Source organism: Schistocerca gregaria, chromosome X (assembly GCF_023897955.1).
Source record: "Schistocerca gregaria isolate iqSchGreg1 chromosome X, iqSchGreg1.2, whole genome shotgun sequence".
Lineage (NCBI taxonomy): Eukaryota > Metazoa > Arthropoda > Insecta > Orthoptera > Acrididae > Schistocerca > Schistocerca gregaria.
This window is the reverse complement of record NC_064931.1, coordinates 696651020-696668831: the sequence shown is the minus strand read 5'-3', so window position 1 is coordinate 696668831 and position 17812 is coordinate 696651020. Positions and strand designations below refer to the sequence as shown.

Here is a 17812-nt window from a genome sequence, read left to right as displayed (position 1 = left end):
CGTTCATTAGGAAATTTCTCAGGACACCATGTGGGGCAATGCCAATCACAATATTTTAGCAGGTACCTTCCATTCCAACTGATACTTTTCACCACTATTTTCCAAATGTTCGTAATATTCTTCTTTCGGTTATGTTTGTGCCTTCTCCACTTTCTTTCTCTTCCATCATTTTCAGTTAGCTGAGACTGTGAATATATGTTGGGATATTCTACAATTGGTGAAGATGCTCCTTCAGATACCAAAACAAAGTAAGCTTGGTACAGAACTCAATACCTGACAGTTATGATATTTATGAAGTAATAAAATGCAATTATTAGTTTATGAGAATTCAATGGAAGCAGATTATTATAATCATGCACATACCATCAGTAGAATCATGAGCAAAATCTCTACTTCTTGCACTGCAAAGTTTACGTTTACTACTACTGAGTTTGAAAAGAGTATCTGTAAAAAATATAAATTTTGTAAGGTTAATTTCAAGCCTCAGTTTTACAATCATTTTTTGAAGTGCTCTCCTAAACAACAGCAACAACCAAGTAAATAAGTGACAAGATACACTTTAAATCAGTTTGTTGGTGTATAAAACATAACCTCAAAATTAACAAAGTTATGTTTTCATTCTATGAATTAATAAAACTAGTAATAATTTTGATTGACTTACCTTGGACCGAAACAGATGATGTGTTAGTGAATTAGGAACATAATCTTCTTTAGTAGACATGCTATTGAACACACAAAATGCACAAAAAGAATGGGCTTCGTTCACTATGGCAATGAGAGTTTCTTATAGCCCGCTTCACATAGTACGGCGCTTCCACGCATAGAGGCAGAGCCACAGTAGGGTGTGGAGGGGATAAGGTTTGCGAATGCGTGGCAGTGGCAGAGTGTGGGCAAACAAAGTTTGTGTTGTCGAACTGTGTTGCAGCGGACAACAATCATGTTCATTTGCCTTGGTACATCATATTATATGTTCAAATCTCTGAGGGAGTAATACATTTTAAAACTGATTTTAATCATTCATCTACATGAGATAAATCTTACTTGTGAGTCTTGAGGTTGTGTACACTGCTCCACAGCAATTTACTGTGTGACGTCAGAAGGCGAGAACAGCTGATACAGCTTTCTGAAGCCGTCAGGAACAATTTTTCTCAAAACGACAATTGTCTAATGACAAGATCATTGAAAATACTTGCAATAATTGCCAGTTATTGTGATCTGGACTGTATTATAATGAAAAATGTAATATATAGCAAAATAAACTCAAACTGAAATCGTTATATCTGTTTGACAACTGGTTTGACTCATATAATTTTTTAAATCTATGTAACGCACATATGTAGGTGTGTTTCACTGCTGTTCAATGTAAATCACTATGCATGAAAAAGAATTACTGGTAGCAAACACTAGTGGAAAAGACTATCTTAAAAATTGTCAGTATGTTATCATATTTTTCAGTTTCAACAGGCATTATAGGTTTAAACTAACTCATTCCACATTACAGGGGGAGAACGCATTTGTGATCCATTTAACAAACTAACAATTAACCATCTTTTGTGAATAGCTCGATGGAATGCTGACCGATAATGTTGAGAACCACCAGTATTGCCACAGGTAACCCTCCCTTTCTTCTTCTTCTTCTTCTTCTTCTTCTTCTTCTTTCGTTTCACCCTCTTTGGGGTACGCTGGATCAATCATTTCTTTGTGCGTTGTTCTTTTTTTAGGGCCCAGTATTTCTTCATTCTTTCTGATCTTCTTCTCCTTTCTTCTTCCGAGATGAAGGGTTTGGACTTTTGTGTGGATTTGTCTTGGAACCTTATGTTTTCATCTTTAGTAATTAATTTAGCAGTTCGATCAATAAGTGAATTTTCTGAAATCTTTAATTCCACTAGGTCTTTCTCAGTTTCTTTAAACCAGTTGGGCTTCGTTTTTCGTTTATGGAAGAAGTCAAAGATTTGTTTAGTTAATCTGTTGGAATTCATTCTGAGAAGATGACCATAAAAATTTATTCTCCTTTTTTCACATAGAATCTGAAAGTTTTTCAATTTTCTTGTAGAGAGTTTCATTTTTTATGTATATAATCTTATTGTCTTGAAATTTTGGCCCAATGATTTTTCTTAAAATTTTTCTTTCCTTTACCTCAAGTTTCTCCATTTGGCCTTTGAAATTCATGTTAAGTGTTTCTGCTGCATACAGAGCTTCTGGCTTAATCACTATCTTGTAATGTGTAATTTTGGACCCCCATGAAAGGGATTTTTTGTTGTATGTACTTTTTGTTAGTTGGAAGGCCAATTCAAGTTTATTTTTTCTGGATTCCATTGCTTTGCTTTCCCCAGCATTCCAACTAATCCATTCTCGGAGATATTTGAATTCTTTTACTATTTCAATCTTCTGTTCTTGAACGTTGAGGTATTTACATGAGTGTTTGATGTTTGTCAATATCTTAGTTTTTTCAGAGGAGATGTGAAGACCAATTTTAGCTGCTTGTTTCTTTAGTTCAAGGATTTGCTCCCGTGCTTCTTCCATTGTTTGCTGAAACAGGGCCATATCATCTGCAAAAGCAATGCAATTTACTTTAAGGTTCTTCTTTTTGCAACCCAGTCTTATACCACTCTTAATATTTGTGTTCCATTCTCTGACTACTTTCTCAAGCGCACAATTGAACAGCAACGGCGAGAGTCCATCGCCCTGTCGCACTCCCGTTTTTATTTCAAAGGGTTCCGATAGATCGCCCATAAATTTAACTTTCGAAAATGTATTTGTAAGGGTCGCTTTTATAATATTAGTTGTTTTCTTATCCAAACCCATTTCTTCCAGGACTGGTAACAGAGATTCTCTATCAATCAAATCCTATGCTTTTTTGAAATCAATGAAGGAGATTACGTACGTCTTTTCCCTTGATTTTTGGTATGCCATAATGTTTTTGAGATTTAGTATTTGTTCCGAACATGATCTGCCCTTTCTAAAACCTCCCTGGTATTCCCCAATTTGCAGATCCAATTGCGGCTCTGCCCTGTTCAAAAGGACTTTAGAAAGAATCTTGTACGTTATATCCAGCAGTGATATTCCTCTGTAATTGTTGGGGTCTGTCTTCAAACCTTTCTTGTGGATAGGGTGGATGAGAGCTGTTTTCCATTCTGTGGGGATCTTTTCTTCTTTCCAGATTTGATCGAAAACACGCTTTAGGGTTGTAACTGCATTTTTGTCAGCTTTTTTCCATAGTTCGGCCACTATTTGATTTTCTCCGGACGCCTTGTTGTTTTTAAGTTCTGAAATGACCTTCTGTAGTTCTTCAGTCGTCGGTGGTTCCGAATCCAGCTTCTCACGGTTGTTTGGGATGGATTCAAATTTTTCAAGAATGGGTTCACAATTCAAGAGTTTCTCAAAGTAGCCTGCTAGTATTTTGCAGTTTTCCGTGTTGTTGTGAGCGATGGTCCCATTTACATCTCGAAATTGAAGGGTGGGTGCTTTGTATCTTGATAACCTTTGTTTGAAAGTTCTGTAAAAGCTTCTTGTGTTGTTTTTAGCAAATTCTTCATCAATTTGGAGGAGAGTTTTGTTTTCATGTGTCTTCTTAATCCTTTTTATATTTTTATCTACCAGTTTTCTAACTGTAATGAAATTCAGTCTACTTTCTTCTGTTTTCTGTGATTGCCAATTTTGCCATGCCTGTTTTCTTGTTTCAATGAGGGCATCACATTCCGGTGACCATCAGGCATGTTTTTTACTTTTTTTGTTAGGTGCTATCCGTTCAGCTGTAGTGATGAGGTTTTCTTTGATATCCCCCCAGCTTTGTGTTTGAATGGTTTCTGTTGCTTTTGTGAATTCATCTGATTTTAATATCTTTTCTGTGCTATACTTCCGACCCTTAATTTGTTTCATGCTGCGTTTCCTGTTTGGGATGACTTTGAACTTAATTTTAGAGAGGTAGTGGTCTGAATCCAAGTTTGCACCCCTGAGTACCCTAACATTCATGATTTCTTTGCTAGAAATCTTCTTGATTGCCACATGATCAAGTTGAAATTCCCCAAGGCTAGGATTTGGAGATACCCATGTCTTTTGTCTTCGTGGTAGTTTCTTGAAAGCTGTGGATTTAAGAATTAAATTGTGTGCTAGGCAAAGTTCTATTAGTCTCACACCATTTCTGTTTGTTCTCTTGTGTGCAGGATAGTTTCCAACTATTTTCTTATATCTTTTTTCTTTACCAATCTGTGCATTAAAATCTCCAAGAAGAATGATGATGTTTTTATCTGGTATTTTCTGAATAGTGTCATCTAGATGATTCCAAAAGGCCTCCACTTTTTCTTTGTTGTTCCTGTTATCCTCGTTTATAGGGGCATGTGCATTGATAATTGTGTAGATTTTGTTTGTGCTTGTGAATGTAAGACTTGACATTCTTTCTGATTGTGAATCAAAGCCAACTATTGAGTTCAAGATTTGTTTGTTGATTATAAAGGCTGTCCCAAGATGTGGTACATTTTTCATTACTCTCGGTCCCACTTTCCCTTTGTATATCCTAAAACCTTCAGAATCGAAGGTATCTGTATCCATGTATCGTGTTTCTTGAATGGCTGCTATGAGTACGTTGTGGTTCTTTAGCGTATCTGTTAGATGTTTTAGTTTTTCAGTTTTCAACAATGAGTTTGCATTGATAGTTGCTAGGTATGTTGACTGCCTATGTTGAAATTTGGATGAGATTCCAAGACACTCCGACTTGTCTTTGTGCAATGTTGCAGACTCCCCAGAATCCGAATGTCTGCTGACGTACTGGCGTACGGTGAATCGTCCACCTGGGGTAAAATAGTTTACATCACACACTTCCATGATTGATGAAAGTTATTTTGGGTGTGGCCCAAAGGCCACAAAATATACAACCAAGATTGTGAGTCCTGGAGGTAGTTCTTCCGCTCTCTCTGCCGTTGGGAATCAGAACTTCCTCTTCCGCCTTTGAGACCGTTGACCAGTTTTCACCTAGTAACCCTAGGCAGGGCCCCTTACAGGGTGCTACCATCCGGAGCCAGATGGACCCAGGTTTTTTAACGAGGTGTTACTCCTCCCCCTCCTCCTTCCTCATCTCTTGCAAAATGAGGCCCCGGACTTGGGACCGGCATTTTCCAATTCGTGCCATGAAAATGATAGGGGTTTACGTGTCGAAATATGGGAGCTTTTGACGAATTTGTCCAGCCGCCTTCTCACAAGTAATACAACAGGCTGGGAAAAGTTTAACTTCCCCTTGGACAATGTGTTGAACATTATGGTCTGAATGCTTCTCAGGCTACATATTCCTAATCAATAAAAGTTAGGAAGTTCTAATGTACAGTGTATGCAATTGATAAGTTGTCAAAAATGTTTTTAAACCATGAGTCTTTTAAAACCAAGATAGATCATTACTTTGCTTTGTTTCAAAGTTTAATCATAATACCATCTGCTATCTGAGTCCATGTCCAAACCATGTGATCCTAAATTTAGGATGATACGTTCAAGGCTTTTATGCATCTTAACCTCCATGTGAAAGTCTTATATTTGAAACTTTTCAGCATGACACACACAGTGTGCCCACACTGAAGTGGGATGTTGTGTGTTGCTTCATGCCCAAGCCTTTCAGTGTTTGTTATCTTGAATGTTTTGTTTTTTCACCCACGTAGCTCGTAACCTGTGCGCAAATTAATTCTGTCAGATTATTCTGACAGTAATGTGTGGGTAAACGCAAAACTGTGTGATCACATTCTCATGCAAGAAAGTCACGTGACTTTTATAAATTAATTAGCTACTGGAGTTCACCATGAGTCTGGAGTTCACTCTGAGTCTGGAGTTCACCATGAGTCTGGCTTATATTGTGCAGAATATTTTTATTTTTCTGCCAGAGCTCAATATCCCCTCTCCTGGTGCTCGTACTTGGTCATTTCTCTGTAACATCTGAATGATAACTGGCTCGGTAATTGTAATGACTGACTTCTAAACTAGATGAGGCAAGAATTGTTCAGTGAATCACTTCTTGAAAGTGACAGCGTTCATTTTCGAATGGTGGTCACTACTGTTTTTCTTACAACTAAATACAAGTTTACTCTCAGGAAACAAATCAGAAGAAGAGCCAGCATGCAGAATAAGTATCTGAGAACCTTTTCCTAAGAGAACTTTAAAACTGCCAGTACCATCACTCATTTTCCAGCAGGTATTCATGGAATGATTCAAATCCACCTATGTTTCATCAAGGTAATGCACTGTGGAACTAGCTCCTCCTCTTGTATTGTGCATCTTTGTAATGGACATGCTTTGTGCTGCTTCTATGTAACTTCTGTCAATTAAAAACTCTCTTCTTAACATGTTTAAAACCACTGTATTTTAAAATTATCTACATTGATGAAGCATTACCTTACTCAGGCATAATTGTAACAAGTTTTTGTGATGTTTGGTATTCCCTTCTTATATACATTTCAAAAATGGAGTACGTTAAAACATCATTGTAAAAACCATATATTTGTATTACAGGTTTCTTACAATTTTGATTATTTTCAGGTGACATGAAAACAAATTTTCCTGAGGTTTCTACAGCTCTGACACTTTTGTTTGCTATTCTCTGTACAGTTCTCTTGCCGATATGTGCTTCTGCAGTTCATTCTTGAGTCTCCAAAGTGTCATAAATAGAAGTATCACTTTCAGACTCACATTTTAGGTATTTTAGGTTAGAGAATTCCCTCCCTAGGCCCGACAAGACGCCTCCTGAGACGCGGCAAGGCAGGAGTAGGCAAAATGCAACAAGGAATAACAATATTAATGTGCTAATAGTAAACTGCAGAAGCGTCTATAGAAAGGTCCCAGAACTGCTCTCATTAATAAACGGTCACAACGCCCATATAGTACTAGGAACAGAAAGTTGGCTGAAACCAGACGTAAACAGTAATGAAATCCTAAACTCTGATTGGAATGTATACCGCAGAGATAGGCTGGACAGTGAAGGGGGAGGCGTGTTTATAGCGATAAGAAGTGCAATAGTATCGAAGGAAATTGACGGAGATTCGAATTGTGAAATGATTTGGGTGAAGGTCACGGTTAAAGCAGGCTCAGACATGGTAATTGGATGTCTCTATAGGCCCCCGGGCTCAGCAGCTGTTGTGGCTCAGCACCTGAAGAATAATTTGGAAAATATTTCGAGTAGATTTCCCCACCATGTTATAGTTCTGGGTGGAGATTTTAATTTGCCGGATATAGACTGGGAGACTCAAACGTTCATAACGGGTGGCAGGGACAAAGAATCCAGTGAAATATTTTTAAGTGCTTTATCTGAAAACTACCTTGAGCAGTTAAACAGAAAACCGACTCGTGGCGATAATATATTAGACCTTCTGGTGACAAACAGACCCGAACTATTTGAATCAGTTAATGCAGAACAGGGAATCAGCGATCATAAAGCGGTTACTGCGTCGATGATTTCAGCCGTAAATAGAAATATTAAAAAAGGTAGGAAGATTTTTCTGTTTAGCAAAAGTGACAAAAAGCAGATTACAGAGTACCTGACGGCTCAACACAAAAGTTTTGTCTCAAGTGCAGATAGTGTTGAGGATCAGTGGACAAAGTTCAAAACCATGGTACAATATGCGTTAGATGAGTATGTGCCAAGCAAGATCGTAAGAGATGGAAAAGAGCCACCGTGGTACAACAACCGAGTTAGAAAACTGCTGCGGAAGCAAAGGGAACTTCACAGCAAACATAAACATAGCCAAAGCCTTGCAGACAAACAAAAATTACGCGAAGCGAAATGTAGTGTGAGGAGGGCTATGCGAGAGGCTTTCAATGAATTCGAAAGTAACGTTCTATGTACTGACTTGGCAGAAAATCCTAAGAAATTTTGGTCCTATGTCAAAGCGGTAGGTGGATCAAAACAAAATGTCCAGACACTCTGTGACCAAAATGGTACTGAAACAGAGGATGACAGACTAAAGGCCGAATTACTAAATGTCTTCTTCCAAAGCTGTTTCACAGAGGAAGACTGCACTGTGCTTCCTTCTCTAGATTGTCGCACAGTTGACAAAATGGTAGATATCGAAGTAGACGACAGAGGGATAGAGAAACAATTAAAATCGCTCAAAAGAGGAAAGGCCGCTGGTCCTGATGGGATACCAGTTCGATTTTACACAGAGTACGCGAAGGAACTTGCCCCCCTTCTTGCAGCGGTGTACCGTAGGTCTCTAGAAGAGCGAAGCGTTCCAAAGGATTGGAAAAGGGCACAGGTCATCCCCGTTCTCAAGAAGGGACGTCGAACAGATGTGCAGAACTATAGACCTATATCTCTAACGTCGATCAGTTGTAGAATTTTGGAACACGTATTATGTTCGAGTATAATGTCTTTTCTGGAGACTAGAAATCTACTCTGTAGGAATCAGCATGGGTTTTGAAAAAGACGATCGTGTGAAACCCAGCTCGCGCTATTCGTCCACGAGACTCAGAGGGCCTTAGACACGGGTTCACAGGTAGATGCCGTGTTTCTTGACTTCCGCAAGGCGTTTGACACAGTTCCCCATAGTCGTTTAATGAACAAAGTAAGAGCATACGGACTATCAGATCAATTGTGTGATTGGATTGAGGAGTTCCTAGATAACAGAACGCAGCACGTCATTCTCAATGGAGAGAAGTCTTCCGAAGTAAGAGTGATTTCAGGTGTGCCGCAGGGGAGTGTCATAGGACCGTTGCTATTCACAATATACATAAATGACCTGGTGGATGACATCGGAAGTTCACTGAGGCTTTTTGCAGATGATGCTGTGGTGTATCGAGAGGTTGCAACAATGGAAAATTGTACTGAAATGCAGGAGGATCTGCAGCGAATTGACGCATGGTGCACGGAATGGCAATTGAATCTCAATGTAGCGAAGTGTAATGTGATGCGAATACATAGAAAGATAGGTCCCTTATCATTTAGCTACAAAATAGCAGGTCAGCAACTGGAAGCAGTTAATTCCATAAATTATCTGGGAGTACGCATTAGGAGTGATTTAAAATGGAATGATCATATAAAGTTGATCGTCGGTAAAGCAGATGCCAGACTGAGATTCATTGGAAGAATCCTAAGGAAATGCAATCCGACAACAAAGGAAGTAGGTTACAGTACACTTGTTCGCCCAATGCTTGAATACTGCTCAGCAGTGTGGGATCTGCACCAGGTAGGGTTGATAGAAGAGATAGAGAAGATTCAACGGAGAGCAGCGCGCTTCGTTACAGGATCATTTAGTAATTGCGAAAGCGTTACGGAGATGATAGATAAACTCCAGTGGAAGACTCTGCAGGAGAGACGCTCAGTAGCTCGGTACGGGCTTTTGTTGAAGTTTCGAGAACATACCTTCACCGAAGAGTCAAGCAGTATATTGCTCCCTCCTACGTATATCTCGCGAAGAGACCATGAGGATAAAATCAGAGAGATTAGAGCCCACACAGAAGCATACCGACAATCCTTCTTTCCACGTACAATACGAGACTGGAATAGAAGGGAGAACCGATAGAGGTACTCAGGGTACCCTCCGCCACACACCGTCAGGTGGCTTGCGGAGTACGGATGTAGATGTAGATGTAGATGAAGACGTTATAATGTGGTATATAAACCACCTGGACTGCTTGTGAAGCACTCCCTGTTCTGCACTCATAGGCAGCACACCACACCTGGTACACGTGGCGCTTGGGGACCACAGCACAGCTACGACACCTGAGGATGGACTTGTAAAAGTCCGAAACCGATCCTGTGAAAATAAAGTAATTTAAAACTGAAGCGGTGTTTTCAACCTCTGCTTGTGAAGCATCTACATCTACATGATTACTCTGCAATTCACAATTAAGTGCCTGGAAGAGCGTTCATAGAACCCATTCAAACTATTTCTGTACTGTTCCCCCGTAGAACAGCACCCAGGAAACAAATGCTTTTATCTTTCCTTGTGAGCTCTAATTTCTCTTATTTTATTATGATTAACATTCCTCCGTATGTAGGTGGGCGCCAACAAAGTATTTTCCCACTATGAGGAGAAAGTTGGCAACTGAAAGTTCATGAGAAAATCCTGCCACAACAAAAAAAGCTTTTGTTTTGATGATTTCCACCCCAATTCACGTGTCTTATCCATAACAGTCTCTCCCCTATTTTGCGAAAATACAAAACTAACTGCCCTTCTCTGAACTTTTTCGATCAATTCTATCTGCTGACAGCAATACTTGAGAAGAGGGCGAAAAGCATAGTGTAGGTAGTCTCTTATAGACCTGTTGCATTTTCTAAGTGTTCCACCAATAAATCACAGTATCCATATGATAGTTGCATTTTAAGTTCTTCGTAGTTGTAATCACTAAGTATTTAGTTGAATTTACAGCCTTAAGAATCGTCTGTTTTATCCTGTACAGCAGATTCCTTTTAGTATTCATGTGGATGACTTCAGACTTTTCATTTTTTAGAGTCAATTGCCACTCTTCTCACCACGCAGATATCTTGTCTTAGTCGTTTTCTAATTTGTTTTGATCTCTGTTGACTTTGTAAGATGGTAAATCACAGCATCATCTGCAAACAGTTTGAGAGGGCTGCTCAGATTTTCTCCTAAACCGTTTACTGGATTGAGTAGAGAGAAGCACCTATAACACTTCCTTGCAAACACAAGATATCACTTCTATCACATTCAATAATTTTCCGTCGATTACTACATACAGTGGTCTTTCTGACAGGAAATCGTGAAACCAGTCACACGACTAATACGATACTTCATAGGCATGCTATTTAATTAAAGTTGCTTGTGAGGAACTTCACGTTTATTGCTGTCACATGACATTTTCATTTAAAAATCACACCAAGATGTTTTGATACACATTCACAGCCATACTGTTACAAGAAAGTAACATTCACATATGAGTAAATAATTTGGTCGCTCTGTGAATGAAACTGCATTGTCGCAAAATGTGGCAACAGCGCACTATTCCCTGAACTTAGCTCACAAACAGATTTCCCACACTGTATCCTCTCTCACTCCTAACCTCTCACTACCCCCAAGAACACGCTACAAAGGAGCATGCCCCTATTCATGAAATACCATCCCCACTTTAGTGACTGAACTGTATCCTTCACCAGGTCTTTGACTATCTGTCATGCATGGAAATCATTCCCACTCCTCCTAGAGTGGTATTCTGCTGCCCACCTGACCTGCACGATATCTTGGTCAGTCCCTGTGCCACAACCACTCTTGTCCCTTTTTACACAGATTTTATCCTCATGGAAGACCCACGTGAGAGACCTGTCCAAATTGTCCACCTAGCACATCCTACTCTAGTTCCGTCATGGGCTTATCCTATCCCGTAAGAGGCAAGGCTTCCTACAAAAGTAGCCGTGTCATATACCAACTCTGCAGCAATTTTGTACAGCATTTTACATTGACTTGACTAAATACCAACTCCGCAGCAATTTTGCACAGCATTTTACATTTACTTGACTACCAACTGACAAGCCACTCGAACAAATGGCCGCACTAAATTGTGGCTGTGTGCAGAGTTGACCGCCCAATGGTGGAATACATTGTCGAGAACGACAAGCTCGATTCCGACAGCCACTTCACACCTCCTAGGCCATCTGGATTCTTTCCCCTGGCACCAACTTTTTGTAACTGCATATTTGGGAGCTATCTTTGGAACACATCTTTCATTCCTATAATCCTCTTGGCTTCAATCTCAGCTAACCTCCAGCACCTGCACTCTCTTCTCCGTGGTCTCCTCTTCCACAATTCTGTCACAACTTTCCAACCGTAGCTCCTGTACCATCGTCAGTATGCACTGCACAGACTTGCTGGTTCTGCTATGTGTGTGCGCACCACATTCCTATCCTGTGCACCTACTGCCTCCCACTGATCTTTCAGCCACTCTCCTCTAACTTTCCCTCTTGCTCCCTGCCTCCCTTTCCTTTCCTTGTCCTCTCAACTCAACATAACCCTACATCACCCAGTCTACGTGCCAAATCCCGGTATCGACTATTTTGTGTGTGTGTGTGTGTGTGTGTGTGTGTGTGTGTGTGTGTTTTCCCTAACTTGAAAAAGAATTCGTGTGAAAGCTAACGAAGTTTGCTTGCTGTTGCCTTTACTCCTAAATTATATACATAGTGCCAGAACTTTCCATACCATATTAAGCAAAGGTCATTTGATAGATCACTAATAACCCTTATTTCAGATTCTTTTCCCCAGCTGAAGTATCAGAAAACTACTTCTAGGGATGCTCAGACTAGTTTAGATGATACTGAATCTCCTGGGCTGTTTACTCCTTCAGTTCTGAATGCCCCACTGCCCTGATGAAAGCTAATGATAGCTGTAACTTTGACATATATATTTATTTTCTTTGACCTCTTCGAGATGACTAGAGCAGATGTCCACCCTTCTCAGCTAAGTTGAACATGAGGTCTGTATGTGTGCATTGTGCATATGCTTTTCAATAAACCAAGCTTTTCACTATTTTTGTATGATATTGTGGTCACAGTTCAGATGTACTGCAAACTCACGGATAAGCATGATATGCCTGCCTGTGGAAATTGACATATCTATTTGCTCATTGTTAGTGACCGGAAAATGTAGCATCTATCTTTGGCAAAATTCACATCTGCTTTTGCAAAATTCGCATTTATTTTCTTTGTTTGTAAATGATTTGATGCACAAATTAAAAATGTTGTCATGTTACGTGAGTGTAGACAAGCAAATTATTAGTTCTTTGAAACTGACCGTTTAAAAAAAGTGCTCATCGGAAACTTTTTGACTGGAATGTTTGCTTTTGCAAAAACTTCAACACATTTTTCTTCTGAAATGGCCTTTATTTTCTTCATTTGGCTGTATTCAAGCTTTCAAAAATAATTGTTCAGTTAAAAGGCAGCAGCATTTTCCCTCCAGTTAAGTGAAAGTGTCTCCAATATAAGTTTGGTCCGTATCACAGTTTTCCTCTTTCAGCTACTTAGTAACGTCTTCATCATCAATTCCTTCTCCTCCTGGAAGGTTGTGGAACATACAAAGTAATTGATAATTCCGAATTGACTGGCTCATTACTGCCGCTCACTACTGGATCCAACTTGACATCAATGGATGGCCCCAATTTTCTCCAGCTCTTCATCATGGTGGAGCTCTCCACTTTGTCCCATGTTTCAGCTGCTTGGGAAACAACATTACGTATGTTAGTTGCTTTCCGTGCTTTCAGCATTGCCTCGATAGTTTCGTTTTCACTTTTGTTCAGCAAGGAGACGAGAAGTGAATGTCGATAATGGTGTTTAATTGATTCCAAAATTCCCTGGTCCATGGGTTGAATTGGGCTGTCACATTGGGTGGGAGAAAGAGTGCTTGCATACCATGGGACTTCAGAGAAACATCTGAAGGATGACTGGGAGCATTGTCAGTTATAAGGATAGCTTTCAGTGGAAGCTTTTTCTTCTTTAGCTCTTTTCTCACTGCTGGCACAAATGTTTCATGGAACCACCAAGAGAATATTTGTCTGTCCACCCACTCTTTCTTCTGAGTGCAATACTGCACTGGTAGAGTTTGCCAGTGTGTTGGTAGTTTATAGCTCCCATTTGCATTACAACATGCCATAAATGTTATGCACTGTTTCTGTTGCTTGTAACCACGAGCTTCCTTCTCGTTCTTGGCATCTAATGTTTTTGAAGGAAGCATTACTTGTTTTTAGTTTTATTTTTCACTCGAGTTATTTGTGTATCACCTGTTCATACATTTGTTTATTCTTAACATTATTTTTATGTCTGTCTTGTTATAGTGCTTACCAGAGTTGTGACATCCACTGCTCTTTGGCCATTTGTATAATTATCAATAACTGTGTAAAACTGAATGATAATCCCTCACTCAAAATTAGCCATGGTTTTCCAAGTGTTCTTCAACATTCAAGTTATTGTCAGTGGTGATGTAAGCATGTAACACACAACCTATTTTCAGGATAAAATATTTCTCAAAAACAATAAAAAGTATAGTTGGGCTATTGCAACAAATGAGAGTTCAGGATGTGTAGACACCTGAACGCGTAACAGAGACTGGGGCGTAGCAGCATACTTGGGCTGCCATAGGACGAGGCATGTTTTCTGAAATGGAAGCCAAATTCACAGCTGTGGTGGTGGTGCTAGTAAAGCTTGCTGTCCCCGAGCAGGATATAGTTTCTGAGAAAAAGGTGACCAAATCTGTGTTTATCACATAGCAAATGTTGGTAAGCAGCATCACATTCTAAAGAGCAGCATGCCAGCACCCAAACTGAGATATAAGCTTGGCAGTAACCAGCATCAGCATTAGAGAGTTTGGGTAGTCCCACAGAATAGTCATGTGATTTCTTGTGATGGGTGAGTTGCTGTGTGCAGTGACTTCCCACCAGATAGGTTACAACTACACCAGGTGCTGTATCATTGGTGAATTTATAGGATACTACCAACAGCTATGCTCTTTACAAACATTCAGAATGGATTAAGTTTGTTCAGTGATTTTATATATGATGAGTGGTGTAATAGAATTCCAGAACTAGAAAGAGCTGGATTAAATTTTATTGTTTGTTCACGCATATAGAAAGAATCTTGTAACACAACTTACATGACAAAACTTCATTTCACTTCCATAGTGCATACAGGAGGTCTGTCGCATAACGTATGAAGCTTTGGAATGATCTGTCCAAGAGACGTTTTCTGCAGTTCCGTTGGAAGATAATATGTGAAAATTTCTAATGAACTTTCAGATTATTAGAAGTGTATCTTTCTTTCATTGTATTTGTGACTGGAATTAGTAACTAGTTTCTTTCAGTTCCTGTATTGTGCAACTACTGTCTAATGTGGAAGAAGCAGTTGCACAGTTTGTCATATTCACCTTGACTGCAAGCAGCAGTGACTAGTTTCCTATATGTCTTTCTAAAACCTATGCTCTGATTGTTTCTGTGTTATATTTAATTGGACATGACAATTCAGTTGATTAAAAAATTACCTAGAATGGAAATGACATACAAATGAAACAACAATCAGATCATTATTCACAGAAAAAGTGTCTACTTACTAACAGCAGCAGGGAGAGATACATAGGAAAATATCCCCTGCATGACTTCTTGTTTGTACTGTCTGTGCTGCTGTCTATTATGAATGTGATGCTATGTAGTTACTTTTATAAAGTGGGGCTGCTTCTTTTTCCTTCAGGACACCCTGTACGCACAGCCAGCTGAAGAAGTATCACTAGAAAGACATTGTGAATACAAGTATCTATTTAATTTCCGGGGAGTTGCAGCCAGTTTTCGATTGAAACATCTCTTCTTATGTAAGAGTTTAGTGTTTCATGTTGGTGACAACTGGATTGAGTTCTTTTACCCAGCTCTGAAGCCGTGGGTACATTATATACCAGTTAGTAGTACAGCGTCAAGAGAAGATATCAGGTGAGTGCTGTTTCATAGCTTTCCTTTTATTCAGTTTATTCACATTCAACACTTTCTGGATGTGTGCCACCTCTAATTGACATAAACAGAACATTAAATTTCAACATTGAATGCAAGCGTGTGTTCATGGCTGTGAAATGTGGATGCTGTCATTTTGCTCTTAGGGTGCTTAAGATTGTGTATTCATACGCATTTCTATCATGTCACTGTTCATATGGAAGCTGTTGTAGTCCTTGGCTGCATTAGATTGTTACAAAGTGTTGTAAAAACATTACTCAGATTATTTCTTTCACTAGAATGTTCTTCTGTTGAGCGAGTTATTGATGATTTTGTTGATAATGTTGAATAGTCAGTTGCAATGGGTGAGTTATTTTAGTCACAATGATGACCTCTGGTCTACACAGTATTGTGGCTAGACGTTACATTTTCATGGTGTTTGACACTGTCATCACGTTGTTTCATCATAGAAAATAACAGTTCCTCGTAATAGGCTATCTGATGAGAAAAGAAGCACTCAGAAAGGGAACAGGAAAAGAAATCAACTGAAATGAAACTCCACGGGTTGAGAGAATATGACAGTATGAGCCCACATATTGGTATGACGTTACACCCCCTTTGGCCTAGATGTGTGGACGGTTTTGGTTAGGATGTCATAAAACCATTGTATCATCTCCTGCTGCGAGTTGGCCCACAACTGTTGTAACTGATACTTGATATTCGGCACTGAGATGAAGTTTACATCTGAGGTCGTTACACATGTGTCCTATTTGGGTCAGATCTGGAGATCTTGCTGGCAATGGGACAACCTCAGCATCATGCAGACAGTTCATAGAGACATTTGACATGTGTAGATGAGCATTGTTGTGTTGAAAAAAGGTACCACTATACTGTCATACGCAGGACACCTTTGGTCTGCCATTGTGCCATTAGAGTTCCCTCAATAACTACCAATTGCGACCTGAAGTTGTACCTCACACTGTGATGCCAGGCGTAACATCACTGCGTCTGTCCAAAATGTTGGAAGAATGGGACCTCTCCCCAGGTTTCCGCCATACTCATTGACGGTGGTCGTCCGGGGTAGCGCAGAACTGTGATGTGTCGCTGAACAAAATGCAACTATGTGCGTCATCAGTCGTTACTTACTGGCCACAGCACCATACCAAAAACAGCAGTTTGTGTTGTAGTGTTAACAGCAGTCTACATACACTATGGTAATTCCCTAGTCCAGGTGCTGTTAGTCTGACAAATGATGGAGAATGACACAGTATGTTTCAGGGAGTCCGTTACTTGTTCTCAGAAGGCAGGTGAATTTATGAAGGGGTTACAAACATGGATATTGCATGATTTGACTAGACATCCAAATGGAGATCAACAATGAGGCTCATTTCAGACACTTTCCTGTGCTGATAAAGCTGTCTCTTTGTATGAGCATCTGCGTGTTCTTTGTAGTGATCACTCAACATCTGATGCTGTTTGGCATATCCCACGCCAGTGTCTTTTCACAACACAGCCCAGGTAAAAAATGCAGAATAAATTAATTAAAATGCACATAAACAAAAATTACTCCTTCCAGTAATTTTTTTACAAGAACTGTTGGTAGTAGCTCTTGGTAATCACTGATTTTACACAAGTTCATATGCAGGCAGATGGCCCTAATAATGCACAAAATTAAAGTCTGAGTTCTCTCTGAAGTGGAACAGCCACAGTGTAAGACAATGGCACCAGCTAATACCAATGTCTTTTGCAATCTCCAGGTGTAGAGACCACTTCATGGCAATGCCTGAGCTATCACTGGCAGCTCCACATTCAGCAGTGACCTTTTCCTTAGTGAAAGCTCTGAATGATGCACCGCTACTCTGGCCACTGCCTGGCCCAGAAAATTCAAAGGAAAAGAGTTGTTAGATAGCTGAGACTGCCATTCCATGGTTGTGTGCTGACATAAATACTGTTGTTGCATACGGATACGGCACAACCTGTTATTGGGCGTATGATGAGATGCAGAAAAATAGGGCCTTTAATCACAGCACTGTGGCTGTGGAAAGCGTGCTATGCTGGCAGTGGACCTGAGACCTCTCTTGGTGGCTGCCTGGTTCTTGGGGAACAGCAGGTTGGCACATTGCTGTTGTCCAGATCATTTACCAACATACGAAGCGACCACAAATTGGTGTTTGGCTTATTGGCACTTGCACTTGCTCACCTACACATGTCAAATTGCTGCAGACAATTGTGTGTGTGTGTGTGTGTGTGTGTGTGTGTGTGTGTGTGTGTGTGTGTGTGTGTGTGTGTGAGAGAGAGAGAGAGAGAGAGAGAGAGAGAGAGAGAGAGAGAGAGATTGGGGGGGGGGGGGGGGGTTGGCTGCAGGTTGTCGTCTCATACAAACGACACAGCACTGTTCACACCCCTCATACCCCTTACCATGGCTGGT

General features: G+C 40.0%; 1 protein-coding gene across 1 annotated transcript in view; it reads left to right on the top strand.

The window, feature by feature from the left end:
- Positions 1 to 17812, top strand: part of LOC126299250 (O-glucosyltransferase rumi homolog) — a 133389-nt gene that overhangs the window by 63136 nt on the left and 52441 nt on the right. Inside the window, exon 5 of the mRNA XM_049991045.1 lies at positions 15155 to 15387. Coding sequence (XP_049847002.1) covers positions 15155 to 15387 — 233 coding nt within the window. The remainder of the gene's footprint in view (positions 1 to 15154; positions 15388 to 17812) is intronic.